The sequence below is a fragment of the Corvus brachyrhynchos genome, unplaced genomic scaffold (genome assembly GCF_000691975.1).
Source record: "Corvus brachyrhynchos isolate BGI_N302 unplaced genomic scaffold, ASM69197v1 scaffold705, whole genome shotgun sequence".
NCBI classification, from domain to species: domain Eukaryota; kingdom Metazoa; phylum Chordata; class Aves; order Passeriformes; family Corvidae; genus Corvus; species Corvus brachyrhynchos.
The window spans coordinates 2,394,358-2,420,636 of record NW_008238346.1 but is presented as its reverse complement, the minus strand read 5'-3'; the positions used below and the strand labels follow the sequence as shown (position 1 = coordinate 2,420,636).

Genomic DNA, 26,279 nt, shown 5'->3' with positions numbered 1-26,279 from the left:
TGTCTGAAAATCGTCATCACTTAACAGAGGGAAATAGTTGCCTGACACCCCCATTGAATAACCTGGTAATTTCGTATCTCAGTCAAATTTTGGTTTGAGAGATGAGGCCTCATCTCCATATGAAAAAGATAAATCAATCTAGAATACGCAAATACAATTTTAAATGAGAGTATCTAGATCAAACACAGATGCAGAACCCACAGCTTCAGATTAACAGCATCCTCCCAGTTTAGTTTAATCTACTTTGAAAGCAAATTACTCTGTGCTAGGCAGAGGCACTCGTTCTCCAACAAAAGCATCCTCACACACCAAGTAGCTCCTCGAGAGCAATCTGGTGGGTAGATGGGGCATTATTTCTCACAGACAGGAGCTTCGTGCTGTGCCTTCTCTCCCTAAATGCTGTAAAAAAGTTGCTGGTACTGAAGAACTTCTTTACTTCACTACACAGATTAATGCTCCTCAGGCCAGGTTACACAGCTCTTCACAGCCTGCCCAGCACGATGAGATACCACCATTAACTGAACAGTATTTCAGTCTGAACCTTTCTCCACTGAAGGCAATTTTTTTGCCTCTGGGAAAGATCTGTAAAATATCGTCTAAGTCCATGTTAAAATATAAACAGAAGCAATCAGCATTGTCTCCAAGGCAGGGTCTCTCTGCACATTTCGAAAGGCTTTGCACAAAGTTTCCATGCTTGACAAGGAGCATCTCATGAGGGCAACGCACTCCAGCTGATTGCACAATGACAGCAAGTGCCAGAAAAACTCCAAGTCTAATCTGAGATCTGACACTGACTTGTTGTGTGGGCTTGGGCAAACCACTTAACCTCTCCGCATCTCAGCTTTTCTGCCCATAAATGAGGGTAATAACGCCGAGCTCCCGCTTCCCCCAGGGACTGATAGGGAGCCTTGGGTTTTTACGGCACTTTGGAAACGTGAAGTGCTACGTAAGTGCGAAGTACCATTATCTAGAACTTCCACCATCACCTCAACATGCGGGCGCAGCAGATGCTGGTGAGAAGTGGCCTGCAGGGAAGACTCCAGACAAACTGAATGTACATGATTACCCAGGTGTTTAACTGGGAAGATGTTCAAGCAGCAAAAGGGGGATTTAAATGCCCTTTCCTCTCTCCTCACAGAGACAGGAGTGGTATCTAATACAGGAGGTACCCAGGGCAAGGGCAGCATGGGTACAGAGCCATGCAGGAGTCACTCATGCCTTAGACAGGTACAGCTCTCCTGTTGACAGCATAGGGAAGGGATTGCTCCCTGCTTATCTTATTATCTCAAATCTGTGGCAGCTCTCAATCACACCTCCAAACACCCAACCAGAACAGCAGGAGTGTTTCTCTGAGCCCTTCACTGAACTACCACCACACCTGTATCTCACCAGGCTGAGTCAATATTCACAGGAGAAACATAACAAGAAGTATCCAAACCCTTACACCACCCAGCATGTGCTCATTCCAGAAGGCAGGCAAACAACATCCAACTCTTACAAAGTGTGACTTAGCCCATTTCTTGCTTTGCTAGTTTCCCAAACTCCTCAAGCAGGATTCAGGTCCTGTGAGGTGAAGGGACATGAGAGCACATGATGCCCAAGCTCCATGGGCTCGTCCAGGCACATCTTAGAACAAGGGAGGGGGACAAAGCGGAGCAGATGACCTGCTGATTACACCTCACCAAAACCTTAGTAATATAAGCAAAGGTTAAAGATGCTGTTCACCCCGGACAACTGAGCTGCCTTGAAGGGTTATAGACACCACACATATCTACAAAGAGCATTTTCTCCTCAGTGTGCCCCTCTCTCCCCACCTACCAGTTCATCTAAACTAGAGAATTAACTATTTGCTAACTGGGATGTCTAGGAAAAGGTAGCCCTCAAAACTATTGTGGCAACCAGACACATAGATGGGCTGTCCAGCTGTATAGCAGACATCTTGTGAACATGTTCTGAAATGGCACTAAAAATAGCATTGTTTCACCTGGAACAGCAGTTGTGTCTCTCTAGGAGATGGGGAGGAGCAGAGAAGCAGAGATCTCTTGAAGGCTGTTATTATCAGTAATGAGTTTATTTTCAAATCAAAGTTGACTGTTACTCATGACTAGAAAGGGGTGGAAATTTCAAAACAGTCCTAAGAAAATACTTCAAACTACTGACTTCTTTACTTCTGTGTTTATAACATACAAAACCACGGCAACCCAAGCTAGATCAGCATTACATTGTGCTCTGCAGCAAATAGGAGAAATTCATTAAGTGACAAAGCTAACTGCTTTCTGTGACTACACCAGCAAATGAATTCAGTGGTAAGGACACTTGCCAAGACAGTGAATTTATGCAAGTACTGGAGAATGTTCATGGAAAATAAACTTTTATTAATTAAAGAGTATCACTCACTGCTCAACCCAGGGGATGGAAATGTATCACATGTTCCCCATCTCTGCTCAGAGGAGCCCCAACACCAGCCAGCTCAGGAACTGCTTGTGGATGATCTCCAAGACAAAACGCTGAGACTTGTGCATGAGTAACAAACAAAGTTCCACAAAAAATCACGATCTCTTCAGTGATCCTTCACTAACAGGAAGAGCAATTCATTTTGCTGCACGAATGATTAATTATAAATTATTAAATCCAGCTCTACTCAGGATACTTACCCAGGGAAGCAACTGCTCCAACATGTCAACAACTTTTGTTTTCTAAATCTCTGAAACCAGTATTACTTCAAAACACGTATGGAGCCAGATTTTCCACAGAAGCTCTAGTGTGTGTTTTTAGTGACCACTATCTCCAGTCCTGGTGAGACTCTAGGAGGGACAGCAACTTACTCTCCCTGCTCTGGCCTTTGGAGACAGCCTGTTTCAATGGGATATTGCCATTGCTTTCACTCTCTTCTCTATCTCCCATGCATGTGAACCACACATGGAAGCATCTGGAGAGCATGAGCTTCCCTTCCCCATCCTTATCACACAGGAGAGTGTATTCCCCAAGCAGGAATTTGGGCAGCAGCCTGCCCATGAGCACAAGTTTTGCTGCATTACTGTGTGCAGCAGTCATGGAGGAGGCAATTTCCTGCCCGGCAGGAAGGCGGTGGAGAGCCCTGGGCTGCTCCTGGCCTCAGCAGCAGGCAGGGGCTGGGGGCTGGGGAAGGACAAATGTAAAAGCAGGAGAAAGTGTGGGCCTGCAAACATGCATCAGAACACAAAGCAGCCGGAGGATGCACGGATACAAAAATGGGATACATTATTATTCCATAAATTAAGTTAAAGCAACCTCAGCACATCCCAGACCTTTAATACCGGGCTGCTGCACACCAAGCAAGTTGGCTTCCAGCCTGCAAAATGTTTCAACTTCACTCAACTGAGACAAGACCCACGTTTTATTAAAAGAGGTTTATCTTCCTGCAAATAAACCTCAACAGCTTTTGCGCCCTGAAGAAGCAACTTCAGTTTGCGTCTCACCCGCCTCCCCCTGCCCACAACAAAACACACATTCAAAATCTGATGAGTAAAGAATTACCAGTTGCAGCTTTCTGGACCTTGCCCACGTCAGGCTGGTATGCAACAGGTTTCAATGTTTGTTTTTATAATAAATAAAGCAAAAGCATGATGAGACACCTAAGCTCCTCGCCTCTCCTCTGCCTTCTTTGAAGAAGGCTTTTTATTTTGAGACTTAAGCAAAACAGAAAAGCGGTTAATAAAATAAAGGGCATTCCCTATCTCACATCTCAGCATGTTCCAAATAATCTAGACAGCCTTAAAATACCAAGCTTGCCTGTCAGCCATTTAATGAAGAAATACCAATTTAAAAAAAAATGTAACACACATGCATGCACACTTTCCCTTCTTCTTATATATCTACTGGTCTGCCCCATGACCTCATTTTTCCTGACATAAAGCAAAAAAATTAGAAGGCAAAAAACCCCCCAAAACACATTTTTTCAAGCAAGGAGCAAAACCTAAATATAATTAAAGAAGTGTAAAGCCCAACTTTAACAGCAGACAAATATGCAGAGAACAGTGTGACCTTCCCTTATCACCCACTGACATGCTTAATCATTTCCAAACAAAAATGCTCTTTTCTGCCACTTCTTCACTCTGCGAGCACCCCCAGCTCCTCCATGGCCAGCAAAGAGTTAAATCTCCCACTATCCCCTGCTGCCTGCGAAAAATCACTGAAACAATTGAGACATTGTCCAGTGAACAAGACTCCCAGGGACTGACATTTTTGTTTATGTCCCAGTTCTCAGCCTGTCAATTTTCACTCCCAACGTTAAAAGCCTGGCTTGCCCCAATACAGTCTGCCCTCGTCTGAAAAGGCTCCACTTCATTTATTTTATTAAAGCTATGGTGTGTTTATGATTCAGAGCTCTCCCCATCCAAGGACCTGTTTGTCCCATCCCCCTGCCTTCCTCCCTGCCCTGCAACAGCGACTTCCTAACTCTGAGGAGGCTTTGCAATGCCTTTTGCAGAGCCATTGCCCAGGAAAATAACTGTGCTTGGGTTAAACACTGATGTCTGCATTTTCCTGGAGTATGAAATATGTGTTACTGAACTCCAGTCCCTTAAAATAGCCTTTCATTATTAACCAGGGTAGGGTAGAGGGGAAGGGAGTTGGATACTAAGCCAGAGTGGCAGGAACTTTAAAAATAAAAGAAAGTTAATTAAGAAAACAAAACAAACAAACAAAAAACCTGAAAAAAACCAAACCACACACACCCACTCTTGCTACCCAGCAGCAAACTAGAAAATACATGTAATGAAGTAAAACAAACATCTTGGAGCAAAGCAGTGTTTTCTCGGCTGCTTCGCGGCCGCATTTCCTGCCTGCGTTTTCATAATGACCGGAGCGTCAGGCCCAAAATATATCCCTCTCCTTCACCCCTGCCATCCTCTCCCCCCATTCCCAGCACTTTTTTTTTTTCCCTTCGTTACGCTCTCAATACTTTATCTCCATGAAAAGCACACACAGCGGTCACCAGTGTTTCCTGTTTGCCGAGTGTGCTTTAACTATATCACACCCTCCGCTGCTGCGCTGGAATGCACAGCATATGGCATTGTGAAAGGGTTTACTGTCGAATAATGGCAGCAATGCAGTCCTGCTGGTTTATATCAAACCCTGTCACTCTCTTCACGGAGGTCTCCCTCGTGCTCTCTGAGAGGCAAGGTAAAACACACACACACACACACACAACTTCAACTCTCATGTAGGACCTCAGTAGAAGCCTGTCTGAATCAAGACCTGCGAACTCAAGGCAAGGAAGATTGCAACTTACGAAGTGGTAATGTACAGCCACTCTGAGATTTGTTTTGAATCTTAGTCCCCATAACGGAACCTTCTACAGGTAAACAAATGGGCTGTTAAAGATTTTTGAGCTACTCGCTGGGATTCCTGTGGGCACAGCCAGCATGGGCTGGAGGACGGCTACGTGCCTGAGCCCCTCTTTTCCAGGGTGGCAGGGCTGTCAACCTGAGCAGCTCCCTGAGCTCTATCCCTAAGCGCAGCTTCACCTTCCCTGCTTTCAAAAATCAGCACTGATATATTTGGTTATGGAAACATCCACGTGAAAAGCAAACATACACCATCACCTTTCACTTTGGGTCAAAGTTTCGAAACTGCATTTTCGTTTAATTGCTCACAGGTTTATTTTTGGGGGTTTTTTGTGGTGTTTTTTTTTTAGCAACTTTGAAATGAAAATACTCCCCAAGTAAATAAATAAATAAATAAATAAGTAGATAGATAAAGTGCTGCTTCCAGCTGAAGTCAGGTTTAGCAAGATGCTCACAAAGGTTATACTTCAAAGTGCTTTTTGTGCAGATCTTGAAATGCCTTCCCATGCCCGGATGCATTCGGCCAGCAGACGCTGAAATGAGTAGCAATACTTTTAAAGTCCATTGAAATGCATCCATCCACCCTCTCTTCATAAAAGGAAGCCTTACTTAACAGGCATTTATTATTGCTGAACCAGGGTTGAAAGTTCAGTGTCCTTATAGACCAAAATTATCAAGATTTCTGAGTTTGCAGCCCACGTTTAAGTCCTAATGAGCTATTGTACCCACTCACTGCTATTAACTCTTTGATGTCAGGAACCCATGATGCTCTTTTAAATGTCTCACAGATGTCCAAGGGAAAAAGTGCAAAGCTCACCTGTGCTAAAGGACAGGTGAGCAACCAGGTTTTTTTTTTTGCATTTAATCCCCTCCAGCAAAATATGCAAAGACAACTACAGCATTAAATATGCATGTCAAAGACAGGCTAGCCTACCAGTTTGGACTGTGAACTCAGACTCAGGGGAGCTGTACATTGCTTCCAGCTTTGCCGTGATCTGATATGCAGAACACGTTACCTTTCTGGGAAAGGGACGTGAGCATACGGTGCCTGTCACACCACACACGTACAGCAACCCAACCGCTGCTGAGCCGTGCGCTGCACAGCCCCATCTCCCCTGCATTTGGGCAACCTGAGGCAGCAAAAACAATCTGCTTTTCTGACAGTTCCTTGCCTACTAGATCTTCCTAAATACAGGCAACAGTAAAATGATAATGAAATTATCTTTAATTTGCACCAAGCACTTTGACCGGCTCATTACACAGTCACATCGGTGAAACTGTGTCCGCAGGGAGAAGCCACTATCATGCTTGAATGGCACTTGGGAAGGGAAGGGTACCTAATTTTCCAACCCCAGACTAAGGCCCCCAATCCAACCACCAGCGAACAGGAGCAGGATGATGCTTTAATTCAAGAGTCACAAGCCCAGCTGGGCGCCCAGGCGTGGAGCAGCTTGAGTTGGCCAGATGAGAACACAGCACCAGCTCTTTGGCTGTTCTCCTCACCCACCAGTGCTGGGACTGCTCCCTCACGCTTTCTCACTGTTTACTCATCCCACAGATTCCTCAGCACAGCGATCTGAGGTGTCCAAGTGTTGCCTACACAGGAATGGAGCTTAACAGTCCATCTCCGGTGTGAGCGGACGCTCCCTGGACGTGCCCCGGGCATGACGAGCGGAACAAGTCACTGCAGGGTGAGCCCAGCGAGGCCTCACAGCACCACTGCAACTGCTCGGCCACATGCTCAGCTCTGGACACCTTCAGTCCAAATGGCAGCAGCAGCCTCACATTTACCCCTCGGGCAGCAACTGTGGAGCAACCAGCATTGCCTCAGATTCACACCGGAGCTTATCCCAAAGTAACCCGTCCTGGCCATAGGAGCCCTTTAATAAGGAGCAGGTCATTTCATGTCCAGTAAACAATTTCCCTCCAAAGAGCTGGACATGCCTGAAAAGCATCAAGATGAGGAGTCAACGTGAAGCAGTTACGGCTTTAGCAATTCAAAATCTTGCTTGCTTAATATTAATTAACCACATAGACACACCCAACATGCAGTGACAGAAGTTCTGCTGCCAGGGAAAACTTTACTGCAGACATTTGGGGTTTTCTAATGATACGGCTTCCATGCAGCTGCTTGGCAGGAGAAGTGTTCACAGCCATAAGTGCATAGTAAGAAAGTCTGGAGGCTTTCAGGTCTGTTCATTTTGCTTTCCTCCATAAAACATCATTTCTTTATTACAGGGCAGTCACACACCCACAACACTCAATACTGACATTGCAGAGCTCTGCAGGCACAGATCAGGGCAACTTTTTTTGTTTTCTTTCCTTTCCCAGACACTACCCTTCCAGCCAGGGTAGGAGACCATGGACAGATTTTGTCCATTTCCCAGTGGGCAGATGAGCATCAAGACCAAAGCCCTTCAACTTTTCTTCTACTACTCCTCCTACACTCCTGGGAAGAAATATGTCAGCACAAGGACAAGCTCCAGGGGAGAAGAGTTCAGGTCACACTATTCCTTCTCTCCCTCTTTCATCTCAGTAGCTGGGGGACAGGCAGAGGCCACAACCATTTCTCAGGAAGGGACTTTATTTCATATAAATGCTCATTTCCAGCATCCCAACTCAGAAAAGCATCACTACACAGGACAATACTTTGAGCACATGCTTAGGTGTTGTCCTGAACACCGATGGACATCAACGCATGTTTAATGATTTCTTGAATCAAGACCTAAAAAATAAAAAGGAAGGGGAAGCTAGTTTCCACAGTAATAGTAGTTGAGAAGTCTTTGAGTCGTGCCAACAGGAAAAATGCATGTTAGAGAACCACTCGCCTCTCCTAGGAAACTGCACCTCATTCTGCAGGCCTGCACTGCAGGGCCCAGGGTCACCATCAGGTCCTTAATCTGCACCAAGACAGTAGAGGGATATGGTTGGAAAAAAAAAACCTCAAACCAAACCCCAAAACTTGGTTACTTCTCACTTCCATCAGGGAGGTTAGTCAGAAAACACCCTTCCTCTTGTATACACACAAACATATGTGCTCAAACCATGCATGTCCACAACCCCCAACCAGCCTATCCCTCATTTTGCACATATCATTCCTACAGACGGGAGCCTGGGTGCATGGCTACTGCCAGCCAAGGTGGGGGAAGGACTGCTGCAGCTCCCCCAAACTTACTAATTCCAAGACATGAGGCAAAAGGTACATCTGACACAAGAACCTAAATAACACCAAAAGTAACTTTCCTCTAAGGTCTGACATATGTTAGGATTTTAGGTTTAGATTTCAAAAACTACTTCAGTTTCTTTTTTGGTTTTTTTGGCTTTCCTGTGGGGCTACAGGCTTTTTTGTTTCCCTCTAAAATCCAGATGTGGAGGTCATCACTTTCTTAAAATCAACTTGGGAAAGTTACTTAGCATCTGTTCTGACCACATTGGTGAAATAGAGGAGTGAGCAATGCTTCCCCACCTCAGGAAAGCACTCAATGGCTTTACTCACAGGTATCTGCTAGGTATTAGCGGAGCTTCCAAGTAAGTTCCCCTGGAACCAGACCCCTGCCACCAGCCCACTGCATATCCAAACCCAAAATCTGTTTGACAACTATTTCTAGCTTTCTTTTGTGAAAATAGGCACAGAACACTGCTTGGGGACAGATTAGAGCTGGGAGGTTGTTTTACAAAGGCATCACTCCCTGTTACTTGTAACATCTCTAACACCCCAAAGGCTTTCCAAAATGGGTCTGCCCCTTGCCAAACAGGTCTGCATAGGGCAGAGCAGAAAGCATCCTTCCTTCTCTTTATGCAGTGGCTTACAAGGCAGCTCCAGTTTCTTTCACAGAAGAGTAGAAATGTCTATACAGTCCAGAAAGTAAAGTATCCCATGAATAATCTAATACCAAACCACATGAACTGCTGAGAAAAGCAATATTCCTGGGTTGGAGCAACTTGGCAAAAAAATGGTCCTGAGCCCAGCAATGCCAGTTTCCTTCCTTTCTTTTTAATGAAAAATACGTGCTGTTTACTTCACTACCGCACCTGGACACAGCACACAGACCTTGTTTAGACAGAAAATAGGTGGTTCCTATTCAAGTGGGCTCATCTGCACAGGAAAGTTTTTGTGCTCAAGTGTGAATTGAAAAATGCAGAACAACTATTTCGAATTATCCTTCCGTGTGGACACCGTTATTCAGCACTAAGAGTTCCTTTGTGAGATTTAGCTTAATCCGTTTCCAAAGCGGATTAAGCTAAACCACACAAAGGACCTCTTACTGCTGAATAAGAGTGGCCGCATGGAGAGATAATGAGGAATAGTTATTCCCAGATAGCTCCTTCGACTGAGTATTTGGGCTTTTCCACTCTGCGTCAACAAGCCCAAAGCTGTACTGGAAAGGGAAGACTGTGGTTCTAGAAATTTGGGGAAAAATAAGTGCCACGGCCACATCATACCCATTAAATCTTCTGCTCTGCACATGATGGCTGCTCCTGTTCCTGCTCCAGTCGGCACGGGCTCTGGCTCCAGAGGAGGCTGCATTATTCAGTACCTACTTCTCTCTCCAGATTGAATCCAGCCACAAACTTCAGCTGCAGACAGGGTGTGCGGGGAGGAGGACCTGCGGCGAGCGGCCTGCCAAGTCTGCCACCCTCGGTACACATCAACTTTGATCTGACAGGCTCACCCATCTGGCTCTGCAGCATCACCCGGCGCTGCTGCGGCTCCTCACCCGCTGCCAAGGCCGAGCTGCTGCTGCAGCCCTCGCACCCGCCCAGGGCTCTGGGGACAGACCGTCTGCATCCTCTTCATTCTGCCTGGCACAGCCACTCTTCTGCTGGAGAGCTGATAGCCTGCTGATATTTAATTGTAGGCCCACACAAGTCCCTAGAAGTTCATTTAACATGCATGCTCCGGCATAACAAACTGCCATGTGTTTGAATCCAAAATGCAGCTTGCATTCCTCTGTGCTGAAATACTCTCCTAAACCACCTCCCCAGTGTAGGTTTCTCAAAGTGTTGCTCTCTGCAGGTTTATTGTATCCCAGGCTAACTACTCAAAAAGGGCCAGAATTTAGGTATCTGATTTGTGTCACATTCAGGATATAAGGGGTTATTTTATAAACAAAAGATACATGAGGGAATGCTGTAGTAGATGCACTTCCAACCACACTGAAGGCAGCACAGCTACGTCTTTCTTAAGATGATCTGATGAGCAAGCTTTTGTCCTGCTTCCTCCTCACCCAGAGAGCTTCAATACTGAGGTATGTCAGAGAGAGATATACTTTGGTGTGTCATAACAAACCAAAATGCCAAATCTCAAGGCTCCAACTTATGTGCAAGACTGGACAGCCTCTTCAGGAAACCAGAACTGGTGCTAGCTCACTGCAATATCCACGGCTATAAACCTGCTGCTCCAGGAGGACCTACTGAGCTGTCCCTACTAATGTTAGAGAAGCCTGTCCTTGCCTGGGAATGCTGCAGCCATCCATCACAAGGTAAGCTACCCCAGCACTCAAAGCCAGAGCCTTTGGCAGCACCAAGGACCAGGTTCTCCCAAAGTCAAACCACACGATTCACAAGAAATGGATGTTCAACAGATGAGGATTTGGTTGAGCCAAGCATATCCTAACACTCCTACTCAGCTGCCTTCTCCTGGAGCAACACTTAGGGTTGCTAACTCCCACAATTTTACAGCCAGTCCAGCAATACTTGCTGTTTTTCAAGGCATGGTAGCCTTGAAGTCGAAGTGTTTAGGGAAGAACCTCAGACTGCTTACAGCACACAGCAAGCTCACGAACTGCTGTAGAGAAAACTTTGAGATTGAGCAGAGTATACCCTGCAGGCTCAGGAAACAGAACAAATAAAGAGAACACAAAATGTATTATTTAAGAAACAGAAAACAAACAAAAACAACACACAACCCCCCCCACAAATCCTCATGATCTTTTGAGGCCTGACTCATGATCCTAGAACAATTGGCGTTGGCAGTACTATACATTTTACAGCATTTATTCACAGCTGAAATATCCCAGCATCCAAATACTTCAGAGTTCTTGGAACTACTCACAGATCTCCTGACTACAACCAAGCGTGACAATTTATCCCAGCTGCCAAACCAGCCACAAGGTGTCTTCTGAAGGTGCTTTAGTGCTGACTGATGTTTGCAGAAGCATTAAATTCCTGCTCACTACACAGTGAGAGGTACAAGCCTGCACATTTCCCCAGTCTCAGCATTACAGCAGAGGAGTTACCTCCAGTACTGAAACAAGGGCTAGAGAGGATGGACATTGTGTTACAGGGTAAACGCAAGGGCATGAAGCAGTCCCCTAAAGTCTGAACTATTTTGCAAACATATTGAATTACCAAGTGCATTACTTTCAAGGAGCCCACATTTCTTCTGTTCTCTACACAAACCGAGCACTAGGTTTCCATTCATATTTAATGGGTACTGAATATAATGGGTGTGTTTTACAGGAACCCATCCAAAGCAATTTTATTGGGCTGCCGGTAGGTGAATTCTATACTTAGCCCCAAACATTCTGGTTTGTACACAGAATTTTTTTAAACACAACCCTCTCCAACAAAAAATCAAAAGGAATTAGTGGTGAAAGATTCAGCCACAAAATTCTCAGCAAGCTTAATTTGTTCTGTGGCTTAATTCCAAGAAGCTCCAAAAATTCAGGACAAGATGTTTGCACACTTTTGGGCATGTATTAATGAAACATTTTATGTACTTTGCAAATTGCCAGAGCAATTAGCCAAATAAAGTATAGAGTATTTAAAAAGAAGAGCGCCACTAAAGGAGCTTTCCAATTAAGTCTGCGTGGGTATTTTTGCAGTGTGAGTCTCAGGGATCTGCATGTTGGGTCCCCGACCTACCAGCCATCAGGGACTGAGTGGGCACCAGGACAGCTCAGACACAGCCCTCTCCTCCTGCCCATGCACGTGTCCCCCTCAAATACCAGGCACTGACATCGGTGATGCCCACCCCAGTCCTTCCCCCTACAACACCACTGTGTTCCTGATCACCCAGCAGACCTCTAGGGACAGAAGAGGGGTCCTATCATGGGTGCAGGCAGCCTGGAATCCAAGAACATTTCAAGAGGTTACTGCAGAGGAAGAACAGTCTCCCTGCAACAAAACATTAAAGACAAACAAAGCAAGAGCTTTAAAAACCCTCTTGGAGCACTGTGAGTGGAAGTTACAAGATTTTGGCTCCAGATGGCTCCACACATACAGGACGTAGGTATGTCTGGATGCACCCCACTTCCAGCCTGTCTGAAGTGACGCTGTAGGTGCATTTTAAAATCTGGCTAAGATAAACCTAACTGTTACTAGTAGGTATTTGTTTTTTTCTTTAAAATGCAGAAGTACAAACCACGTAAGACAAAAAACACTGGGGAACAGGCAGGGCAGACCGTGCAGTTTCAACTCTAATCGCTCTGCGAAAAAACTTCTGATCTCTCCAAACCACGCAGAGGTCCCAGACGCCTGCTGTCCATGCACATCGAAGAGGCTGAGAACAGTCAGTACATTTCAGATGGGTTTGCCTTCAGTTTTGCTTGTTGTATTGTGTTTTGAAAAAACATTTTTACTTTCTTAAAAAAAAAAAAGGAAAAAAATAGATACACTACTGCACAGTCATTCTTTGTTCTTGGTGATTCAGTCTACTATATGGCTGTGTTCCTTACACATTAGGCCAAAAAGTACTGGAAGTCCTCCCCCCAAGGTTAACATTGACATTTACTTCAAAATGCAGGAATTTTTTAAACCCCTTACTGTTTTATAAGGAATATGTTGTACTGAGCCACCATCATCTTGGGTTCTGAATGTTTTTGCCGGGTACAAAGGAAACTAAAAGCAAGTCTTTGCACAGCCTGCAGGAGGCAGGATGCCAGGACTGGTTTTCACCCACACTCCTGCCCAAAACAGGGTATGGCTGAGCCAGAGTATTTACTTCGCAGAGAGCAGGGAAGAACAGCACTGGTTTTCTCCTTAAGGTTGTAGGAATGCACACAGATAAAAATGCTTTTAAAGGAGCTTGCTTTCTGCAGTGAGCAGATTTCGGAGATCCTTGCACAGACATGCCTTGCTCATTTTCACTTGCCTGTCCAGGCTGCAACAGAAAATGTTCATGTAAGATGAACATTTGAGATGGGATACATCACCCATCTCTCATCCTTATCACCATGCCGGCAGCACACATGTGGATCAGATCAGGTGCACACTGACCATGGGATTTCAGGACAACTAGCACCCCATTCCCTGAGGGCAAGGCACCCAGCTGGAGTCTGCTTTACACCCAAAACTTCCTGCTAAGACTGTTTCACAAAACCTTAATACCTTCAATTAAATCAAAGGTCAGAAAAGAAAGAGAGGAAATAACTATAAAAAACACTTTAAAAATATCCCAGCCTCATAATAGTACTATCTGCAGACTGAATTCAAAATTTTGACCTAGCAAGCTTAATAGTATACTATTAAAACAATTTTTCCCCCAGTTTTCTTTCACCTTTGGACACAGATAAGCAGCATGACTGTGCCAGAGCAAGATGCAAAAAGTCTTACCAGACGAGTGAAGCACCTAAATGTAAATAAATGCACTGGTCTTAAATGGAGCCTCATGCTGTACCTTCCTCAAGACCTACTGAACATAATTTCAGTTTAATATTCTGTTTCTCATTAAGGGCCTTGCAGACTCCCTCAAGCACTATGAAAAAGCAGTATTAACCCAGTCCTCGGCACTGGGGGCAGCAATCCAGCCAAATTATTCATGCTGGTCTTTTGCTTCAATTTTTGTAGTCTTAACTTAATATTCTTAAACAAATCTGAAAGGAGGATGGCTGACGAGCAGAATAGATTTTACTTAAGACATTACAGACGGCCATGTTATACAGCCTTGAGTCATTACACTGAACTCCTAAGGGGAGTTTCATCGGAGCTGGGAGTAAAGGCTGACATGGAGCTTGTGGTTGTCACAGCCAAGCACTGAGAAGAAAGAGAGTTAAAAAGAGAAGGAAAAAAAAAAAGGAAGGAAAAAAAAGGGGGGGGAGAAAAAAGAAAGTGAAAAAAAAAAGAAAGTAAAAAAAAGGCAAAAAAAAAAGCAGGGGAAAAACCCAAGCCCCCCGCACTCTCCCTTTCTCTCTTTGTAATCCAGCTATGAAGATTAGCCTCAAATCCTTATTTCAGAGATAGGGGAAAGATAAGACATGATTTGCAGGTGTTAGCATTTTCCTACAGATCTTCAGGGCAGCCCAACTGATTTGAAGATGAAAAACTGGCATAGGTACACTTGATGGATAGACTAGACACAGTAACCAGGGTAGAGAACCAGTTTCTATCCCTACACATTACACTTGCACAGAAACATCAGGATGTGAAATACCCCTCAGTGTTCCACAAAAAGATTAACTGCATTTTCACAAATGGGTGAAGAGCCCTGTGCAAGAGCAGCCAGGTCCCAGGTGCTGTGGGCAGGCACAGCAGCAGCAATGGGGACACCAGACATACCTGACACATCCCAGGCCAACTGGCATCTGCAGCCACTTCATCTCCCCCGAATACCACTACCCTGTCTAACTTCGTTTACCAAAAATTAAGACCATTTTCACTCCACAAAATAACGTGGCCTGGGGTCGGTGCCAGGAAAAAGGGTGGGAAAAGCTGCCCCTTTTTTATATATTTTAACAGAACAAAGCAAAACAGTTTGCTGCTAGAAATAAACATTAAACCTTGCAGAACCTCCCCCCCTCCCAAAAACCCACCAATCTCCCCCTCACTCCCTCCTCCGCCTCCTCTCCCTCCAATATTGTAAGTAGCACAAAAGATCACATTACAAATGCCAGCTGTGGCTCTTTCGGAAGGTGGCCTCCATCTCGGAGGTAGTATATGTTCCTCATGGCCTAAGTGGTTGCTATGGTAAATATGCTTTTTATTGAATAGCAGAGTGAAACAGCTTTTAAAGAGACCCATAAGAACCCCATAAATGGTCAAAACACAAAGCAGATCAGCCTCCCTGGAAGCAGGTTTCGCTTCATTTTCCAAAATGATTGTGATTTTTGAACCCTTTTTGTATATTTTGTTGACCACTCGTCTCCACCTCACCCACACCTGGGTGGAAGGGCTGGAGAGAGTCTGGGGAGCTGAGACCCCAGTCAACCCCCTCAGCACCATAAGCTGCTTTGGGTTTTAAAGGTAAGTGTCCGCTCTCCTGCAGGGCAGGAGGCTTAGGGACAGTGGATACTCAGCATTGGGAAGCTCAGGTGATCCAAACCAAACTCAGCCTGCCCTCCCCAGCTGCAACCATCCAGGAGAAGCCTCTTGCTCCCCCCTCCATCTCTTCCTACAAGACTGACACCACTCCACCACACCAGAGCCCTGGGAACATTCCCACCCCCTGTCAGTCCTCTAGCACAGCAGTAAAAAGAAATGAATTAAAATAGGAAAGTTTCTCTAGTTCATCTCTTATTAAGAGTAAGATGATGGCAGGTTTTGATGACTGTAGATTTCTGAATAACCAGCCACATGTCTTTTCTCTGATCTCTTCCTCCAGTGACAGCCCAAGTGGACAGGAAGGAAAAGCAAAGTCATTCTGAAAAAGTGAAGCAGCCAGCACTAGATAGCAACTGGGCAGATACCAGTCTTGTTCCAATTGCTCTCTGATGGATTGAGGGATGGTTTAGAAGCTATGGATTCTAAAACATCAGAAATCTTTTTTTCTTTTTAAATAAAGAACTATGACACTCGTAGCAAAGGGCTGACAATTCTCAATTTAAAGAGACAACAATGGAAAAAGAAGCTCCTCAAAATGCTTAGTATAATTGGAGATTTCTAGCAAAACCAATGTGTGCCTTGGATGATCTACCAGCTATGTCAGCTTTAGACTATAGAGCAAAAAGTAAAGAATGAGCAGAGTTTCTATTCCTGGTATTTACCTTATCATCTAATGGTTGTAAAAAAGTTTCAAAAAAAAAAATCATGTTAAACTAGATGATGAATTACTTCAGAAGAAATATTCTGATCTACTACATGCCATCTTCTCCAGAGGTAAATTTGCCAGATGAATAGTCAGAGCTAAGATGTGCCTTAACAATAAATGGCATTGACACTGGCTATGGGTGAGGATGGACCACTGCATATCACCTCTCTTGCAAATCACCACATAAACAAACCATTTCCTCCTAGATCTCTATGGATGCTACTTTAGGAAGTAAAATAAACCCCCAAACCACTCTCATGTAAATTTGTACTGAACATTGCAAACTCAACACTGTTTTCACAATAGAAGCACACAAAAAATTAATCAAGAATTCAAAATTTAAGTTAGAAATTAATAAATAATACTATTTTTTAAAATACTATTCATTATAGAGTTTTATATCTTGCAGGTAGTAGTAAACATTTGATATCACTGTTTATACTAAATGAGAAGTCATCACAACACAAAGGGACATGTGCTTTGTTAAACTTGGCTCTTTATTTTGAGCCTTCACCTAGGTAAAATGCTGACCAACTCTCACAAACTCTCATCCAAGATTTTACAATAAGGAAAGATTTCTTTAGGTAAAGGACATAGAATAGGCTTGGTTTTGATTTTTCTACTGCTTTCCAGACAGGCTCTTGACTCTCTTCACTTCAACACTGTCAGATGTGTAAGCCAGCCTGATTGGACTCCACTGCCACTACATAATTCTGCAGTGTGTAAATTCAGAGCATTTTTGGCTCCCTAGTCTCCTGCAAGGTACATGGATGATAATTTCATAAACAGCCCAGTGATAAAAAAAGTATTCCCTCCTTTTACCACAGGCTTGTTAGGGATTTGTTTGTTTTGAAGTGTTTCTCCTTTGGTCTGTGTAAAAGAAAACTGATGACAACCAATGCCATTAATGTCAAATGCCTTTTTTTTTTAAACAAAGGAAGAACATCTTTCTGTGTTTACTTACAACAATGTGTGCTGGAGATGGAGACCTAGCATCCTTGAGGGCTTGTCTACTCTGAAGGCTCCCTGCCTGAACATCAAGCAGTGGCCATTTCATCTGTAGATACTGGATGGAGGAAACAAAAATGGGAAAAGAAAAATGAGTTCAGAAAAGAAAGGCAAAAAAAATAACAAATCTTAGGTAACATGGATAAAAAAGTATAAATTAAAACTTATGCAAGGAACCGAAACAAAAATTAAGACAACCTTACATGCTTGTGGAGACAAAATCTGTGCAGAACTAACAATTTCATACCACTCTGTTACAGTTCAGGAATAAAAGAAAATAAAACAGATTGCAAAGACAGTATTACATTAATTTTACTAATTGTAGCAAATCTAGAAGTAGAATAAAACCCACAAAGAAACAAAATAGCATAACCATGGAGAGGATGGGACAAGGGAAAAGGTGGGTATCAGTGTCAGCAGAGGGAAAACATATCATGAGTTAAGAATGTGATCTCATTACTATATGGGTCATCTGTCAGCCTTCTTTCAACAAATGCACCAAGTCAACTGCTCCAACTCCCCAGTGCTGTATGAGCCCTAAAGGCAGAGCACTACCCCAAAAAGACCCAGCAGTGCTGGGTCTTGGCACTGTTTTTCTCTACTTTTCACCATTTCTGGAAGACACCATAGATTCTCTTCTTGCTTATCTTCTGTCAGCCAACCCTGGCTCAGGGACAGCCACAACTTCTCTGTGGCACTGCCACCAGCAGACAGGCTGAACACACACAGGTGCCATGTCTGCAGCATATGGGACATTGATTCAAAAGCAAGAAAAGCTTCAGCTCGCTGCACCAGAAGTGCTCGACTCTGGTCTGAACAAGAGCAGGCCCACAGAGGAATCAGTTATCCCAAACAAACTTCTGGGCCATACATCTGAATATAATTTCAGCCCAAGCTTTTCTCTCTGCATGGTGCTGTGCTGTCCCAATTAATACAGGCTAATATGGGACTTCTAAAAGCCCTGTATCATGCTGGAAGAAATGTGTATGGCCACATACCTTCAGCCCCCTCCCAGAACTAAGAAAAGCAGCTGCCCACATAGATCAGGCCACTGCAGAAGCTCCTGTTTAGCACTAGACTCTGGTTGACCTGACAGATCTATTCCTAGAAAATACCCACTAGAGAAATAGTTATGTTTACCCATTCCTTTTTTTTTTTTTTTTTTTTAAGTAAGAGTAATCTTGGAGAACCACCATGCACAAACAGCCCCCGCCACTCCAGGAGAACAACGGAAGCTGCATCTGAATCTCCACGAAGGAAGGAAGGAGATCTGGTTCCATGCTTTCAGCACATCACTATCACATTTGCTCACGTATGCAAAACATTTGCTCACATGCAAGGCCTGTTTGCTGCAAGACTCTGGGCACTGAGGTGCCCAAAAAGCAGAAGCCAGTGGGAGGATGTGTTATCAGTTCCCATCACTTGGAGGGCCTGAGTTTTCCAAGCTACTGGAATGCAAATAAACAAACCCATACTCTGGATTTGTGCCCCATATGAGTTCCTCAAGTTCCAAGAAGTCTTGTTTTTATTCATGCTCACATTTGGGATTTGTGCAATGTGGACCAGAATGTTTCAGCACTTAAAAACAAGAAATAAAACCCAAACAAACCGGAACTAGACTACCCGTAAGCAACATTTCTAACTCTTACAACTCGATTGCAAGCCTCCAGATATTTGATCACTTGCACCAAATCCCTGCTCTTCAATATATGTGACCACAACATAAATTTTAAAGTTGAGATGATGTTAAAGCAACTTTCTAACCCTTTGCGGTTTCAAGAAAGTGCGTAAAAATGCAACCCGAGTGCGCAGAATTTGGACCCAAAGCCTAAGCCAACTGAGAGCTTTTTAACTTGAGGGGAAATCTGATACATTTCAGATTTGCAGATGGCACTATTAAACAAGACAACTGCTACATTTTTAAAAGTCCACCAGTTTTCTTAGACAGCAGTCGAAACACCACCATGTAGAGGGGCACACGAATTTACAGAAAGGGTCCTGATGGGTCACAGCTACTACTGGCTTTCTCGGGTTTTCCAGACAACCAGTGAAGTATTTTTCCCTTTTTCCAAGGAAAATGTCCTCACAGGATGTGTGCATGACTCTGCTTCCAAGTCCACAACTGTTTTGGAGACCGAGAAGCTACCACTGCCACAGCTGCCCCTACAAGAACATGACAGCTCCAACAGTGGCTTTTCAGGGAACAGCCACCAAGCCATTAGCCACAAAAATAAACCCACCACCTTCATTTTTCCATGACCATTCCACAGTCACAAGCAACCCTGGAATATCCCTACAACCACGACAACCTGTAAGGAGCTCAGGGCAGCAGCTGTCCTAAAACATAGGCCATGAAACACGTGGGCTTCTCTGAGACTGCCCCAAGGGCAGACAGAGGCATTGACAAGCAGCAGGGGTGAGCTCACAGCAGACCCCATCCAGTCAGTAATTATTGCAGGGATTACAAAGCCTTCAGGACTGTCAGTCCTGCTGGTTTTTACTAGCAATAAATTCCATTAGAAGAAACAGAGCAAGAAGGCATGGTTGCTCCCACTCCACCTCTATCCCACAACAGCCTGTGCCTTCAGCACATACTTTCAGCTCCTACACCAGGCTGACCTAAGGGCAAGATGAACGTTTCAGAAGATCTTACTGTTACACTTTGTTTTTCTCCTTTTAAAACCCTTAGTCTGGACTCTCAGTAAAGCCCTTCTCTTACCCACTCCTGGCAAAGAGGATCCAGGAAGTCTTACAGTGCAAAGGCTAAAGCACAAACAGCTTCTCTTGGACATGCACATGAAGCCTAGCAGGAACAGTCCAAACCCAGAGGGCTCAGTTTTGCACACAAGCACAGACATGGACAGCTTCCATTTCTACCAGTGGATAATACACCAGTGGGAGACAAAATAAAATCAAATAACTGGACCCAAGGGAAAGCAGTAACGCACAAGGGTTGATAAAGCAACTTCCATGAGCTCTACCAAGTGGCCAGGATCCAGAGCAGCCTCCCAGCCCCGCCAAGGGCAAGATGTTCTGTCTGTCAGATAAGCAGAGGGAGCCAGAGTCCACAGCCAATGCCCATGTCAAGCTAGTGAACCCACAGCTTCAACGGCAGGATGTTTGCAAAAGCAAAAAAGTCCAATTTGCTGGATTCAAAATGCCAGCCCTGTTGATAAAGTATGAAATATTAGCATTGTTTAAGGTGACGAGCCTGACTCAAGGCCTCCTCATCCAAGAATTGTCATGCCTGTAACACAATATTGATGTGGTGGCTTATAATTCTTACTTTACATAAAAGCTTCATTGTGTGCCAAATTCAATCTCCACAGGCTACCTGAGCCACAGATTTTTACAAGTCTACATTTCAGCGCTGCGAGTCTACAATACACATAATTTTCAATTATGTTAGGGCAGAACAGGATCACTGCCTATATAACATTACTGGTTGGAGGAAATGAGACTCAGCCCTACTGCCGAGAGAGCTAACTGGATCCAGATGGCGGCCGAGCGCGGCAGCCGGCCCTTTTTTTCCCCCCCCCCTCCACAACTCTCTCTTTCCCACTGGAGGGACATGCCAAGCCCTTGCTGGGGCTGGGAGCTGCGACAGGAGGATGCTTGGGCATGGGGGGAGTTGCATCACCATGGGGAACAGGAGGGAGAGCCATGATTGCTCTCGCAGGTTTACTACTGCTGCCCTACGCTATGGTATTCTTATTAAAAAGGAGAAAAATGAAGTCCTGCTACAGCAGAGAGGTAAATCCTTTCCTTCCTCGAGCAACTAAATAGCAGGAAATCCTCTTCTCTTGGCCCTAAATGCAGGTTTGAGCCAGACAGTTCCTCTGATTTGCAGGGAGTCCACAAAAATCCAAAGCTGACTTTCTCAGCCTTCTGACACTGCTTTTACATTTCTGCACTGGGCAGCTGGGAGCGGGGAGAAGGGTAAGAGGGAAGGAAATTCCCACCATCCTGCTCCTGGAAATGCTGGACACCCACTCACTCCTCTCCTGCTTCTTGTGTCTCAGTGTGAAAATCAGGACTTGCCTGTACAAACACTGAACTTTTCAACAAATTAACTCTAACAAATCTGTGCAAATTATTTCAGAACAAAACTGTTGAAATGGGCTCTGCTGGCCTGCTTTTAACATTTTTTTTAAATAATGTCATCGTGGTGCAAGTACTTTATTCCCTGTTTAACAATATGATCTGATGGGGATCATTAGCATGTGTGTGTTTAAAAAAAAATAAAAAAAAGTTTTATGGCAAGTCTCAGAGAGCTTAAGCAAAATAATTGTTAAGCTCCAGGCCTCCACACAAGAATTAAAACAAGTATGGGGCGAGCGTACTTGAGAGAAACCAAAGCTTTTAAAAAGGCTGTTAAATTGTCAGCACAAGGGAAAAGGCAAATTATTTGAATGGCCCAGATTTTTTTTCTGTAGAAAGGAACAAAAAAAACCCCAAGAACCTCCCTACACATCCACACCTCCCATCTACAACCAGAGGGTCCTGCAAAGCACAGACCCACCGGGAGCAGCTCTGCATAGCCACCCCCCAAAGCAGCCACCTTCCTGAGTACTGGCTGGGCAAACAAACATCTTTCCCAAGTTTTCACAGCAGAGTTGGTCAAAGGCAGCTGAACTTCATATCCAGCACTAGAGGAGTTTGCTGGAAACTCTTACTCAGGGCCAGCAGCTGCCCCACAGGCCGGGGCTGGGCTCAAAGCGGTGCAGCCACGAAGGAAAGGATGGCACTAAGCTCACAGGTGTTTCCTGCACCGGTGTCCAACCTGGACCTGTCCCCTTGTCACACTATTGTTTTCACTGCTAGATTGCCCTACAAGTAATGTTCTACAACATACAAAAACATAAATGCAGTAAGAAAAAAAAAAGCCATATTTTTAAACAGAGGGAAAGCTGCACAATGCTTTCCAGCTCAGGTTTCCTGCAGCTGGAGCTTATTAGCTCCCAGGAACTGAAACAAGCAGGAGAAGGGCTCCTGGAGTCAGATTGATGCCACTGGTCTCCAATACCTCCCCTAACCATTGGACCACGCCTCCAAAGCCTGCACTTTCTCCCTGGATCTCAAATAGAAATATTCCTGATCCTAGTTGTGCTGTTAGTCTCTCCCTTGGCCAGCATCACAGAATCACGTGGAAGTACACACCTGGATGTCAACTTGAAGGTCAGGAGTTTCTCCAATATTTAGCTAGAAGTTCTTCTGGGAGGGAGCATCTAGACAAATTTTAACCAGATATAATCCAGCAGCAACACAGGAGATCACAGGGCTGAGGGGAGAGCTGACATTTATGGGGAAGCTGATAGGAACAAAGATTAACAACCCCATAATTGCTCTCTACAGACAAAAAAAATAGTTGCAAGAGGATACTCATCTTGGTACCTACAAAGAAAGGTCTGTCACCTACTAGTGTCCCCACTTACATCAGAAGCAAAGCCTCTAAAGATTTAAATGTAGACCCCCAGCTTCTTCTCCATTGCTTAATTTACCTCAAACTCCTATTTCTGGTCTTCAGTTATCACTGTTTGTAGAGGTGTGTTGTGTGAGAGCAAAATCTGAAGGATTTATTTTCAATAACTGAAGGAAGCTGTTGAAGGAACTTTAAAAAGGCCTCCTATTCCTTGCAGATCTGCAATGTCTGGAATTTTTGTATGAGAAGTAATAGACACCACCCACGATGCTGAGTCCTTCTACAGAATATGTAATGCACCACCACGAGGCACAGGGGAGCTGCTCAAAACAAAAGCAGCAAGGTTGATTTCAATGAGACCAATCCTTTCCACACAAAAAATTTCCCCAGAGCATTCAAGAAATTAAAGCATAAAATTTTAAAACATGGAAGTATTTATCATATATCTCCACTATTTTTTTTTTTAACTAACGTCATCCTTTAAATTATTGCAACATCGCAAAAATAAATTATTAAGTAAAATACATAAATAGGGGAAGAGTGGCAAAAAACCCAGGAACTGATGTTAGGTACCTGAACTGACACATGCACATAAGGCATTAAGTCCTCTTCAAAATCTAAAATGTCCTTTAATTTTCCCATTACTGAGAATTTAAGTGACCTTGTCTCCTTCCTTTCCAGCAATACCCAGGAATCCCTGACACTGGGACCTTGACTTGCCCATTTCAGTATTTCGCCTGTGCCTTTGTCACATTGCTGAGGTGCTGCTAGGGCAGAAAAATGAGACAGCTGAGTCCTCCACTGGCTGAGAGTTAGAGAAATGTGTTAGTGATTAAACAGCCCAAGATTATCTCAAAGGAGGGATGCCTGGAAGCGGAAACCCTGGGAATCTGGAACTGTCTCAACTGAAGGCACAGAGCAAACTAACGTAATGGGCGAAGAGGATGCCCTTTTTGGAGTGGGGTAAGGCACAAAGCAACATCTTGAGCCCCACAGGCGCCTCATCAACTGCAGTTCGCCTGACTGGAGATGTGGGAACGTCCCAGAAAGACCAGATCCTGTGCTTTCTCCTGACCTAATCTCCAGGCTCTTCTCCTCCATCCCAGAAGAGCACGCGCAGCTCTTTTCCTGCATCCCAGAGGAAATGCAATGGAACAGCTCCATCCCATTCCTACTGCGAGGCATCACCCCCACTTGCACAGGTTTTCTGTACACAGTGATAAGGGTGCAGAGGAGGCTGCTGTGGGAGAGAGTTAAAGAGAATAACCAGAAGCTTCCTCAAAAATTATTGCCTATGAAAGTTCAAGCAAATGCAGATAATTATTTGCTCATTCTGACATGGATGAAAGGCATTCTTGACATCAGTTCTACTGAAATACTGAAGTAAGACAGGTTTTTTGCTTCTACTGAAGGCAAGGTTGGTAGCCTACAGCTGAGCTCCAGGATAGTGACACCGAGCATGAAGAAGTAAAGTAAAGGCTAATCAGCTACTGCAGGAATTTAAAATAATTTTTTTAGCTTTACAAGAGGAAGAGTGTTCATGTGACATAGAAGCACAGCATTACTTTCTGCCGTTCACATGGTATCTCTGCAAAGTAACTGCAGGCTATATTTCTCAATCTTGGGTGGGGCTTGGGAAAGCACCATTACTTTTTTCACATTTAATTTGAAAGACCCCACAATCCTCGCTGCACAAACCAGCAGGTTGGCTGAGGACTATTCAGATGTGTACAAAGTGCTGTTCCAAAAGACAGGCACAAATAAAAGTGTAATTTCAATCAGGGAACAAGAACAAGCATTTTATCTACTTTAAGCCAGAAAAAAAAACCAACTTAATTTTTAAGCTACTTTCCCCAGATTTTCTCTGCAACATGTTCTGCTGCACTTAAGCATAGAGTTTCCATTAGATAAAGAATGGGACAGTCATAAAATCTCAAGAAAGTCTTTCTGTAAGTACATCTTGCTTGGACTCAAAGTTTAACCAGCCTCCAAGATTCACCAAACAATTTGATGTACGGGCACACAATTTCTCATCTTGGCAACCTCCCAGAGAGTGAGAGAACAATTGGTAACTAGTGTTTGCATGAAGTCCAAGAATGCATTTTATGGTCTATAAAATATAATTCCTTTCCTCCCCTTTAAATTAAGACAGTAAAGATATCTGACAGCATGTTAGAGACAGAGATCATGGCACTGAACTACCTCCATTCTAACAAAAGGTCTGCTCCAGGGGAACCCTGCCTCCCTTAAAACTTTTCAACTCTGGTAAGAGCATAGCTCTATTTGTAAAGGAGGGGCTATAACTTTAAGTTTTGAAACTACTTAAAAAAATTTTTTAGAGGAAAAGCAAGAAGAAAAACCCTACAACACAATGGTGCTCAGTGGTCATGAAGCTTGCTTCTGCTTTAATGATGCAGAACATGTCTGCCCTGTCCTGCTCCCCACTCACCACACATGGATCTGTAGCACAGGACAGCACAGTTGTGCAAGGAGCAAAGGGAGCCCTCCAAACCTGCCCCCATCTTTCCCTTCACTTCCACCACTTGGAGTCTGGAATGGGAGCTACATGTTTCCTAATTATGGGAAGCATCAACCAGGCTCCTTCAGTACCCTGGTAGTGAAGCCCATCAGGAAGTTCATCTCTACATGCCCATGATGCTGAACTAGTGCCATTTTCCACTGCATGTATTTGTGTGAAGGTAAAAAAAAACCCCAGACATAAAGAGACCTATCTTTGTACAACTCTGTCCTGTATCAGTCATAGAATCATGGAATGGTTTGAGTTGGAAGGGACCTTGAAGATCATCCAAAGCTCAAACATTCCTGCCATGCGCAGGGACACTGAGATCAGGCTGCTCAGAGCTCCATCCAACCTGACCTTGGATGGGGCATGCACCATTTCTCTGGGCAACCTGTGCCAGTCCCTCACCAGCCTCACAGGAAAGAATTTCTTCCTAATAGCTAATCTAGACCTGCCCTCTTTCAGCCAAAAAAGGGTTGATTTATAAAGTGATTGGCACCTCCAGCTAACAAAAGCCAGCAGAGGCATGACAAAGGCATGACAGTAAAAGGATGCTCTGCAAGACAAGTCCCCCTCCAAAGGGGCTTCCTAAATGATCGTTGTTGGGAGGAGTTTCTTCACTCTTTGATCCAAATTCTCATCTCAGATCTTGTGGAGTACCTGTGAATGTGTGGCACGGGTGGGTGAGAATCCTGAGTAAAAAGGTGCTACAGGAGAATTTAGCAGTTTGCTCATTATTGTAACATGGCCTAAGAGGGTTTTACCAAAAGAGTCATACTTTCTTCCACTGTTGGGTAAGTGAAACTCATGACTCTAATCACTACCACAGAAATTCCTGTCGATGTAGCAATTCTGAGTGAACTGCTGGGAGCCACTCTCTAGTAAACCCAGCAAAATTTCATACCAAATTTCCTGTCGCCTCCCTTGTGGTTTCCATGTGTGATTGGGCCTTCAATGAAACAAGGGGTAACTGCAGAATAGATGGCTCCAAGGGTTTCAGGCCCTCAAGAAAACGAAGTACTTGCAAAATTCTCT

The 26,279-nt window shown here is 44.2% G+C and overlaps 1 protein-coding gene across 8 annotated transcripts in view; it reads right to left on the bottom strand.

Moving 5' to 3' along the window:
- TCF7L2 (transcription factor 7 like 2) overlaps positions 1-26,279 on the bottom strand; it is a 171,332-nt gene that overhangs the window by 92,166 nt on the left and 52,887 nt on the right. For 7 of the 8 annotated variants that reach the window (XR_001862292.1, XM_008634421.2, XM_008634423.2 and 4 more), the window contains one exon: positions 17,258-17,359. The exons of the other annotated variant lie outside the window; for it this stretch is intronic. Coding sequence is in view for 6 of the 7 variants with exons in the window: in XM_008634421.2 (XP_008632643.1) it covers positions 17,258-17,359 (102 nt within the window). In the remaining variant the exon portion in view is untranslated. The remainder of the gene's footprint in view (positions 1-17,257; positions 17,360-26,279) is intronic. 8 annotated transcript variants of the gene reach the window in all.